Here is a 10,752-nt window from a genome sequence, read left to right as displayed (position 1 = left end):
ATTTTGTTAAGTCAGACTTTATCTATCTATCTTGCTTAAGTAACTTTTGTATAGTGTATCTTATCACAATGTACCTGAATAAAATTCTTACACATAGTGAATACAAGTCAATAGAGTCTTCTTTCCAGCTGAAATGACACAAAAAGACTCTATCAAGATGAAAAGTTTTCCTGAAACTTACATCCAGTAATACATGTAGTTTGACCGACTGAGCATGTGCAATACAATACAACTCAACAGAGACTTCTTTTCTTTAAAAAAAAAGAGACAACAAGTTTCCTGAGACTTACATCCAGCAATAGTTTAACAGACTGAGCATGTCCGGACAGGGCTGCTGCATGGAGCCCTGTTCCTCCTGTCTTGTCAGCTGCATGGATATCTGCATTGTTGTCCAACATAACTCTGGAAACAACACAACAGACATGTCACAAGCGTCTCCTAGCAATTCTTTGGTTAACTGCAGCTATTTTAATTTTACAATTCCTAGCCTGTCTTTTCTGCCTTTTCTGCCTTTTCTTCATAACTCTGAAAACAAAACAACAAAACAACAGACATGTCACAAGTGCCTCCTAGCAATTCTTTGGAAAACTGCAGCTATCTAACTATTTTGGATCACTGTGAGCAAATTCTAAAGTCTGTATGATGTACTGTTTCAAATGAATCATTTTTACTGTGTAAAGCAGTATATAATCGTTTTGGGACACTTTCTTGACATGTTGGACCACCAAAGACAAAGAACTTGCTACCACCACAGCTGTGGTCCAAACTTGAACTCCATACCTGATGACATCATCAGCACCCTTCCCAGCAGCCCACATGAGAGCCGTGCGACCTTCAATGTCAGGTTCGTCCTTGACTTGCTCGTGGGAGAAGAACACTTTCACAGTTTCCTTTCAGACAAAGTACAAATAGATTAATCAGAAACACTGTACAGCAACAATAGACTTTCTTGCATAAACCAACTACATGTAGTTTCTGTAGTCATAATTGTAATTCAGATCCATATGGAAACCAAAGAAACAAGATGGCAGCAATACTGGTATGATGTCATTTGAATCATAAATGTCGATACAGTAGTACAGATCTTCCACTGCTTAGGACACAGGCATGTGGTAGAATGTAGTCTAGACGTAGGGGCTCAACCTGAATACAAATCGTTTTAGTATACACGTGTTTGTGTGTGATTCTTTCCTTAAGTAAAGAGGGGCAAAAGGCCAGTTAACAAAAGTTAATATGTGCACCAGGTCCATATTAGGGGTGGGTACCAGTACAGTAAATTCAGGTACAGGTCTGGTTCAGGTTCAGAGCTGGACCTGATTGTCTGTGAAAACTTGTGTCCTCAACTCCGGGTGGTAACGAGCACAATAGAACATGTGTCAATGGGGACTGAAAATTTAGGGGCAGACTGAAAGCGGTCGCCTTGACACCAAGTTTGGCTGTGGAAATTTGGTAGAAACTACAAAGGACACTCAGGTAAACCCCAAAGCCAAACATAAATGTAAATGCCTGCCCAACCCTAGTCCATAATTTATTTCATTATAATAAAAATGTACTTACTGCATGGTTGTTCTGTGCTGCATAGTGAAGTGGTGTGGCACCGTTGGAGTCTGAACTGCTGTAGTCTGCATTTCTTCTTAACAGGAGGTCCACAATCTTGTGGTAACCTGTTCATGCAAGAAAAAATGCGAGGAACTTTCAGCCTATACATCTGGGAAAAAAACAGAAGCTGTAGAAAAGTTCAAATACATGTATGGAAAAAAAGGTTAAGTATTATATAGTCAAAGGAATAAATAGCTAGAGAGTAACTGTAAAGTATGCAAAAACATTTTCAAAATGCTAACACTGCAAAATGGGTTTACAAGATCAAATCATGTATTTACCATGTATTACTTTATGAGTGCAACAATTTCAAATAACTACATCTTTGACATATCTCCTATAACCTATTGCTTTGGTAACAAATGTTTTTTTATTCAGATAATGGTTGTTTGCAATACATAAGTCGACACTTACCTAATACTGCTGCCCAGTGCAGTGCGGTCCTAAACATGTTGTCGAGTGCTGTCACATTGCACTTCTCAAGTGATGTCTGAAATACACAAGAAGAACAAAGTTCCAGTATATACAACAGTGCTCTAGTATCAAGGTTTCGAAGGTAACAAGGTTTTCATAACTTTGTGGGGTTACATGGTATCACTGCAGGGGTGTTTGGCCCACCATTCAGAGATCCTGGGTTCAAATCGTGTCATGTTACCACTCTACTGCTCTTGGAAAAGGCACTTTACATGACTCTCTTTAATCCAACTAGGTGTAAAATGGGTACCTGACTTTGGTTGAGGAGGTAGAAGGCAGTGGAAGGAGAGGGATGGGCCACCTTCAAATACTGAACACTGGACACAGTGGATAACAACCCACTACCCTTACAGCCTTAAAATAAGGTTAAAGGACTATCTTTTACCCTTAAGGAAAAAAAAAGTGTTCACTGTGATTTTTAATTCATGGCTGAAAGAACGGGGTAGGTAAGACAGCTTGCAGTGAAGAGGTCACTGCAAAAACAAACAAACATTAAGTTGCTGGAAAAACTTCATCATTTGCAGTAATATTTCCACACTATGTTCATGAAGTAGCTTGATCTAGGGTGTAACTACTAACCAGCACATCCACGACTTTCTCATTGCCGTCAGCCACAGCTAAGTGCAGGGCTGTCCGACCCTCGTAGTCCTGCCAGTTGATCACACTCGGAGCTGCCTCCTGTAGGAAGGGGGGAAAGAGCAAAATGTGAAATTTTGGTATCTACAAAGGCTAAGACAGAGAGTTATTTTAAGGATTTCATTCTGTTCTTCTTTCAGATGGTTAATTCTGGTATTATAAACTTGGCAAGAACATTCAAAATGACATCTACCGTATCAACTGATACAAAAAGGACAGCAAGCTTTTCCTATAAAATCTGAAAACTCTTTGATAGCTTAAGACTCACCATTACTGCATCCTAATACGAAGCAGGCAAAATACAAAATTGTGATCATGGTATTTTCGAAAAACAACAGTTGTAAGATTACACTATATCTATGGTTCCTCTTTATCCTTCAAACCATTATGTACTGATGATAAAGACAGTTCCTACACAAGCTTGATACTTCTATGGTTAAACAGCTGACACAGAAACACATCTCACCAGTAGGTACTTGAAAGCCGACATGCATTTGTAACCCTTCACAACTCGTAGCCTCATTAACCCTTAAAATGTTGCATACATACTCACGGTGAAGCCAGTTTCTAACCTTCCCTAAGACTTCTACAGTTAAAGAGAAAAAATGTCTCACCAGTAAGTATTTGACAGCCTGTACAGCAGAGGGGTCCTTACTGCTGGCTGCCCAGTGCAGGGGAGTCTTCCCGGCTGTATCCGGGATGCCAATGTTAAAATCCTGCAAACAACACAAGACGTTTTGTCATTCAAATGCTTTTATAACAATATTGATCAGTTTCATCTGCTAGTAATAAGTGTAACACGATCTGTAATTATGTTACCACTTAATTATGAAATGTTGACTATAGTATGGAATTTAAATGGCTTCTAAATGATTAGCAGATTGGTCCATAGTTTTAAAAGTGTCCTTTTCAAGTATGGTGGTGTAGGTAATTTTATAGACAAAAGTTTTTTAGCCCTGTGGCTGTGTATACAGTACAGTACAACATAAAATAATTCAATGTTTTTAACAAAAACAAGGCAAGATACTCACATGCTTGATGAGGGTTTTGACGTGTTCTGCATTCCCATATGAAGCACTCCAATGAAGGGCCGTTCTCTGTGGAACAACAAATAATCTTTATTGTGAATGATACACAAAAATGTTGTCTAGCATACAAAGCAAATGAATGTCTGTAACAAAATATATGCACACCTGTACATCTTACATGAAACCTTCAATGTAAGCTCCAGGAAATTTTCCAGTTTGAAATGCACTGTGACAATCTATGTAGATGATAAACCGAAAAGTATGTGTGTGAATCTGACCTTGTTTTCATCTTGCATGTCCACATCCCCTGGCTCCATCTGTTTTAACAATAAGGCCACCAGTTTGGGGCTCTTGTGTTTAGTGGCCAGATGCAGGGCCGTCACTGCCTCCTTGTCTCTCTCTCTCCAGTTTGCACCCTTGGAGATCATCAGTTTCAAACAGCGGAAGTTACCCTGTGCGAAAACAAACATGAAGTTTGTCCTGGGTTGCTTTCTGTCCTAATACAAGCCACTGTATGCCAAAAAGTAACTGCTTTTTGACATATCTTATTACCTGGATGCCTAATCTTCATTGACGTAACAAACTTCTATAAAAACACCATTGTTTTATTATATGGCTATTACCGACCTATTACCACAGCTACAGTATTAGGTCACCTGAGTGGTGCCAAATGGCAGCTCACTTCAGACCCTTGTGATTCAGCCAATGGCTGCAAAGAGAGTAGTCGGCAAATACAATACTGTAAATGCATTTAAGTTCCCGGGGATTTAAGTTCGCGGTAGCGGGAAAAGGGACTTTTCTCGGTGGATTTAAGTTCCCTGTAACACCGCAGACGGCAGTCTAATACCACAACAGAAAAATGTTTGCGGTGGATTTAAGTTTGTGGTGAAGTGGTCACCGGGAAAACCGCGAACATTAATCCACCGCGAACATTTCTGTATTTACAGTACCAGATGCATCCTTAACTTCCAACCAGGACCTAATGAGAAGGCCATGGCCTGGTTGCAGTATTGGCACGGAACGATATGATGATGAACCCCCTTCAAGCTAAGATATACTGTTACAGCTGCTTACCCTGTGTGCAGCTAAGTGCAGTGCAGTCCTTCCCCCCTGGTCCTTCTTGTTGACATTAGCTCCAGTCTTCAGCAGTGTTTCTGCACACTCAGGTCTGTCCGCTAACACACAGTACATCAGGGGAGTCCTGCCGAACTGGTCTCCACTGTCTATCAGTTCTGGGTTAGCTGGAAAGGTAAAGGTACAGGTATGTATACTATTAGCTCCAGTCTACAGCAGTGTTTCTGCACACTCCGGTCTGTCCGCTAGCACACAGTACATCAGGGGGGTCCGACCAAACTGGTCTCCGCTGTCTATCAGTTCTGGGTTAGCTGGAAAGGTAAAGGTATGTATTAGCTCCAGTCTTCAGCAGTGTTTCTGCACACTCCGGTCTGTCCGCTAACACACAGTACATCAAGGGGGGTCCTGCCAAACTGGTCTCCGCTGTCAATCAGTTCTGGGTTAGCTGGAAAGGTAAAGATAAATGTATGTATTAGCTCCAGTCTTCAGCAGTGTTTCTGCACACTCAGGTCTGTCCGCTAATACACAGTACATCAGGGGGGTCCGGCCAAACTGGTCTCCGCTGTCTATCAGTTCTGGGTTAGCTGGAAAGGTAAAGGTACAGGTATGTATACTATTAGCTCCAGTCTACAGCAGTGTTTCTGCACACTCCGGTCTGTCCGCTAGCACACAGTACATCAGGGGGGTCCGACCAAACTGGTCTCCGCTGTCAATCAGTTCTGGGTTAGCTGGAATGGTAAAGGTGAAGGTATGTATTAGCTCCAGTCTTCAGCAGTGTTTCTGCACACTCAGGTCTGTCCGCTAACACACAGTACATCAGGGGGGTCCGACCAAACTGGTCTCCGCTGTCAATCAGTTCTGGGTTAGCTGGAATGGTAAAGGTGAAGGTATGTATTAGCTCCAGTCTTCAGCAGTGTTTCTGCACACTCAGGTCTGTCTGCTAATACACAGTACATCAGGGGGGTCCGGCCAAACTGGTCCCCGCTGTCTATCAGTTCTGGGTTAGCTGGAAAGGTAAAGGTATGTATTAGCTCCAGTCTTTAGTAGTGTTTCTGCACACTCCGGTCTGTCCGCTAACACACAGTACATCAGGGGGGTCCTGCCAAACTGGTCTCCGCTGTCTATCAGTTCTGGGTTAGCTGGAATGGTAAAGGTGAAGGTATGTATTAGCTCCAGTCTTCAGCAGTGTTTCTGCACACTCAGGTCTGTCTGCTAATACACAGTACATCAGGGGGGTCCGGCCAAACTGGTCTCCACTGTCTATCAGTTCTGGGTTAGCTGGAAAGGTAAAGGTAAAGGTATGTATTAGCTCCAGTCTTCAGCAGTGTTTCTGCACACTCAGGTCTGTCCGCTAACACACAGTACATCAGGGGGGTCCGGCCAAACTGGTCTCCGCTGTCTATCAGTTCTGGGTTAGCTGGAAAGGTAAAGGTGAAGAAGTCATCCTCAAATTCTGTGCAGCATAATGATTTTTCAAGTCGATAGTACTGATAGTTTCCGTCACGTATACTGGATCACAACTTCTCTTGTTAGTGTGTGTTTTTACCTTCGCCAAGAAGGTTATATTTTGGGTAGCGTTTCTTTGTATGTTTCTTTTTATGTGTAGAGATTTGACACTTAAGGCAAATGGCTAAAGGTCTGTAACAACTGTATTTTACTATCTATGACTCTTTCCGGAATAATGAAAAATGTAACCCCTTACAATTAAGCCCAAGCAGAATTACATGTATGTTAGCTATACAAATAAAAGTGTTCAAAAAAGTAATCAGACTCATCATGGACCTTTCTTTGTATACTAACTGTAACAAGGGTTGAGAGCTATTCAAGGTCAGGGTTTCAAGACTTGAAATTTCAATACCATAACACTGAATTGTGAAGTAAGGGTTCATACATGAACAGACATGCTTATTGACACCATTCATATGTTACTATACAGACAATACCATATCAGACTCTTTCATGACACATCATAACTTATTAACGAAAATGTGAAATTCCCAAAAGAACAACCCCTTTCACCCGTGACATTTTCTAACACAATTCACGCACTGCTATGACATTTATCAAATATGACAGTTGCTTGTATAACTTGATGGTAATGGTAAATGTACTAATGACTTCTGCAAATGCAGATATGAGCGGGGTGAACTGCACAAACTCAAACCAACTGTGAAAAATTTAAATCAAATCTTCCAGAAACTGAGCACACATTTATTTAGCTCCTAAATTGTAAAAGTAATACTACAAACTGTCTTTTGCAAAGAAGATATATCTAAACTATAGTACTGTTACTTTGTCAAGGATATAACAATGGATTTTGTCACTTCTTTCGTAAACATACACACATATGCCCTTTGAGTTTGACCATTGACATTTTAAGTACTGTATTGTACCCATAGTATCGTACTATATGTACCTACATGTGGCTACAAACTGGAAAAACCAGTTACTGTATTAGCTCATTTGTTGTTTGGCACACAGCATTGTTTACGACACATAGTTAATTAGCCTCTAGTTATACTCCTGAGGAAAGTAACAGCACTCTTGGCAGAAATAGTGGAAATTTGACCACATATTATACTAACTGATGATCGCAATTGTAATCTGATTAAAACAAGACATTGTGATTGGTAGACATTCTTATGGAAGTTAGTAGTGAAGACCTCACACCTCACAGACAGTGACTCATAGTAATTAGCAGTTAGATATACAAGTCATCAATGAATAACACAGGTACTAGTATGTGTATGTCTATGGCTACTCAAAATTACAAGGAAACTAAAACAAAATAATTGCCAAACCTTTCACATACCAGTGTTACACATATTATCACATACACTGTAGCTATTCATGTGTAGGTCATGTCCATGAAACATACGCCGTTCAAGGTGATCACAGACAATTGTTTTCTGATTTTTAAAACTCAGTTTTCACCGTGTAACAAGAACTGAAGGCCACCCTTCAATCAACGTTACAGGTTACATGAATAGGACAGAAACAGCACCTCTTCTATCATGATTGAGACTTTCTCCACTCAGTAAGAGTGAGGACTAACTGACCCAATAGGGGAAGCACCCTGGGTCACGAATTCTGCTTGGAATATCACCTACCTTTGAGTTTAAACTGGGGAAAGTCATGAAAAGGGCATAACATCGAGGTTTGAACCCAAGACTCTTAATTCTGGAATACACACTCTAACTATTACACTTCTTCTTCTGGTTTCGTGTACAACTTTAATTAGCTGACACAACAACACAGTTTCTGTTATATATCTTATTCAGGATAACACAGTTTCTTATTCACTTTATTTACAACCAAAGAGTTACAACCGTTCCAACAACGACTGTAGTAACTCCATGGTTGGGAATCAAGAACTGTGATATTCAGTCATTTAACAAGCTATTTACTGAAACCACTTTATGTCAACCTAACAGAACAAATAGTCTTACCGAATATGAGTTTCTGTAGCATGGATTTGTCGCCGTTTACAGCCGCAGCATGGACCTGTGTGGCGGAGGTTGGCTCCCGGCGTAGCGACGAGGCAGAGATTTTACGTTCGCCCGTCGCTCCGATGCCAGACGGCCCAGGCTGTGCGAACATGGTCGCCATCTATGATGTAACTCCTGTAACCAAATCATAGGGAAAAGTCAACAATCAAGTTTCAAATGTTTCAAGATATGTATGTACTGTAAAAGAAAATATGTTTGTGATGGTTTTAAATTTCTGTTCACGTTTTTCACTGTGACTTTATAGACTGCGCTAATCTCTGTTCCATCTTCTGCCCTTCTAATCCCTTGTTTTAACCACAAACTATAAAAAAACACCACAAACAATACAACTTCTTTTTTTAAAATTCTATACCACAAAATTAACTCCCTAGCCCTGTAAACATTTTCAATTTTACAATGGTTCAACCAGTTTATGTATTTGACTTCTTGAACATTGACATATTTGCTGTAACATGATTTTTTGCTACTCAAGCTGGAACTAAGTCTTACCAATTTTCACTAACATACTTCACTTAATCTTTAAATATACAAAACAACAACAACAAAAAAAACACAACATAATATGCAGTAGAGAACAAATCTATGAAGACTCTCCAAAGTTGACAGGAAATGTAATGTAATTATACATCCATAGTGCTGACATTTTACTGATCAAATTGAAGCCTCAATCCTGTCGTTGCTATCTAGGACAAATCTAGAACTAAACCAAAATGCCACAAAACCAGCTGTTGATCAAAAATTATTCATAAAACTTGTGAAATAATATGTCCCATAATCAAATTCTGCTGGGACAGAACAAACTATTATATAAAGACTAATGTATTTAGTATGACTACACAACGCCATTGTTATGTGTTAAATGGAAATTAATCTAATCATTCACGTAGTTTTGCCTTCTCACATCGGAAATAAACTGTTGCATGCCAAAAGATTTAGAACGGCAGAAAAAGACGGAGTTTTATACTCACAAAATGGACTCCGGGAGACACAGAAAGTCGTTATCTACGTGAGAAACATCCTGTGGATCATCCTGCGTGAGTTGTGACGGCGAAATTATCACATATCCTCGGGCAATATTTCATTTTTCACGCAAAGTTGACACTTGATGTGTGGTGTTGTGGGATGTATCTCGGGTGAATGTCAAAGGTTATAATTGGACGAGTCGATTCATAATTAGGGAAATTAAAGATTCAAATATGTCTTTTTCAGGAGGATATCTGAAAAAAACTGACTATTAGTAAATCTTATCAATATATTAGATAATAAGAAAATACTTTAATTTTTAGTACAAGGAATCTTAGGATTTTGTAAACAAAACTTATTTTTCTTCTTCGAACTAACCACCCATTGTAGTTGTGGTATCGTCTAATAGAAGTTTACCGTACATAGCAACTGCTTTACTGATATTTCCCATAGAACACTATTTCACAGGATTTGGTTCTCTGTACAATCACGGATTATTGATGTCATTGAATAAAATACCTGATTAAATGTATTAAAATGAGTGCATAGATTATGATGACTGGGTTATAGACGGATTAGTTTGGTAGGAATGGATGGAGGTAGATTAGATAGAAAAGCCATCATGGATTGAGGTAAAGACGCCATATTGGAGTGTTCGGCGGCCGGGTCTTGCCCTGAGGAAAAAGTGTGAAGAATCTTCGAATTTCTGACGATTTTTAACGCACGATTCCATGATGGATGCGGCCAGGAGACTTATGAGCTTCCAGTTCACCTTCTTTCTTTTCTATTTGGTAAGATCGCGTGATCTTTTGTGATGAAATCATAGTTTCATGTGAGGGTATGCGATGCATACACACTGTGGACAACAAACCGGTTTAAAATCCTGTTTTCCAACCAAGCATATGTGTTCACACAAGTCTCTCTATATTCTAGCATGTTTGATCTGTAAGATTTTCTGGTATGTTTAGCTGTTTATTATCTTTGGTTATTATTAAAATCAGATTGCCTAATGCCGAATGATTTATTGATGTCCAAAAATCCAAGAACGCGTGTGTGGGAGGGGCACTAATTTCCTCGATCTGTCAGCTTTTTAGCAACAAATGGTTTTACGATCACCTGCATACCTGATTGTATTTTATCTTTCCAAATGAAGCAAAAACAGCGACAACTATGTGTCTGATCTGTAAAGTATATTTTTCATCAAAGAAAAATATAGAGTGTAGCGTTTTTAATCGCTGATATTTTTCTTGCGGCCGGCCAAAATAGCTGCACGCGATGTTGTCTTCTATTATTTACAATTACATCATTCATTGATTCTTAATACTTCCGATCCGATTTTATCGATCAGATATTGCAAGTAGCGACAATTTTACATGAAGATGCCAGAGATATTGTTGTTGGTTACGGCAGTGCAGGTGGTATGTTGTAGTTCTAGGAAAGTTTGTTGTATTTCCGGGCCAAAGTTTTCG

At 39.6% G+C, this 10,752-nt stretch overlaps 2 protein-coding genes across 4 annotated transcripts in view; one reads left to right on the top strand and one right to left on the bottom strand.

Annotated features, from left to right (window-relative positions):
• Nucleotides 1-9,478, bottom strand: part of LOC118405457 (inversin-like) — a 15,279-nt gene extending 5,801 nt beyond the window's left edge. Inside the window, exons 1-11 of the mRNA XM_035804959.1 lie at nt 9,289-9,478; nt 8,261-8,434; nt 4,812-4,978; nt 4,016-4,189; nt 3,741-3,806; nt 3,324-3,425; nt 2,653-2,751; nt 2,014-2,089; nt 1,558-1,664; nt 781-890; nt 291-402 (exon numbers count right to left, since the gene is read on the bottom strand). Coding sequence (XP_035660852.1) covers nt 291-402; nt 781-890; nt 1,558-1,664; nt 2,014-2,089; nt 2,653-2,751; nt 3,324-3,425; nt 3,741-3,806; nt 4,016-4,189; nt 4,812-4,978; nt 8,261-8,420 — 1,173 coding nt within the window. The 5' untranslated portion in view covers nt 8,421-8,434; nt 9,289-9,478. The remainder of the gene's footprint in view (nt 1-290; nt 403-780; nt 891-1,557; nt 1,665-2,013; nt 2,090-2,652; nt 2,752-3,323; nt 3,426-3,740; nt 3,807-4,015; nt 4,190-4,811; nt 4,979-8,260; nt 8,435-9,288) is intronic.
• A 407-nt stretch (nt 9,479-9,885) lies between these two features.
• LOC118406150 (endoplasmic reticulum resident protein 44-like) overlaps nt 9,886-10,752 on the top strand; it is a 16,927-nt gene continuing 16,060 nt past the window's right edge. For 2 of the 3 annotated variants that reach the window (XM_035806033.1, XM_035806032.1), the window contains exon 1: nt 9,889-10,074. In XM_035806033.1, the coding sequence (XP_035661926.1) occupies nt 10,015-10,074 (60 nt within the window). In that variant the 5' untranslated portion in view covers nt 9,889-10,014. Of the gene's footprint in view, nt 10,075-10,752 lie in introns of all 3 variants that reach the window. The other variant, XM_035806031.1, reaches the window with a different exon arrangement.

This window comes from Branchiostoma floridae, chromosome 18 (genome assembly GCF_000003815.2).
Source record: "Branchiostoma floridae strain S238N-H82 chromosome 18, Bfl_VNyyK, whole genome shotgun sequence".
Lineage (NCBI taxonomy): Eukaryota > Metazoa > Chordata > Leptocardii > Amphioxiformes > Branchiostomatidae > Branchiostoma > Branchiostoma floridae.
The sequence above is the reverse complement of the archived record's forward strand: the minus strand, read 5'-3'. Positions and strand labels throughout refer to the sequence as shown.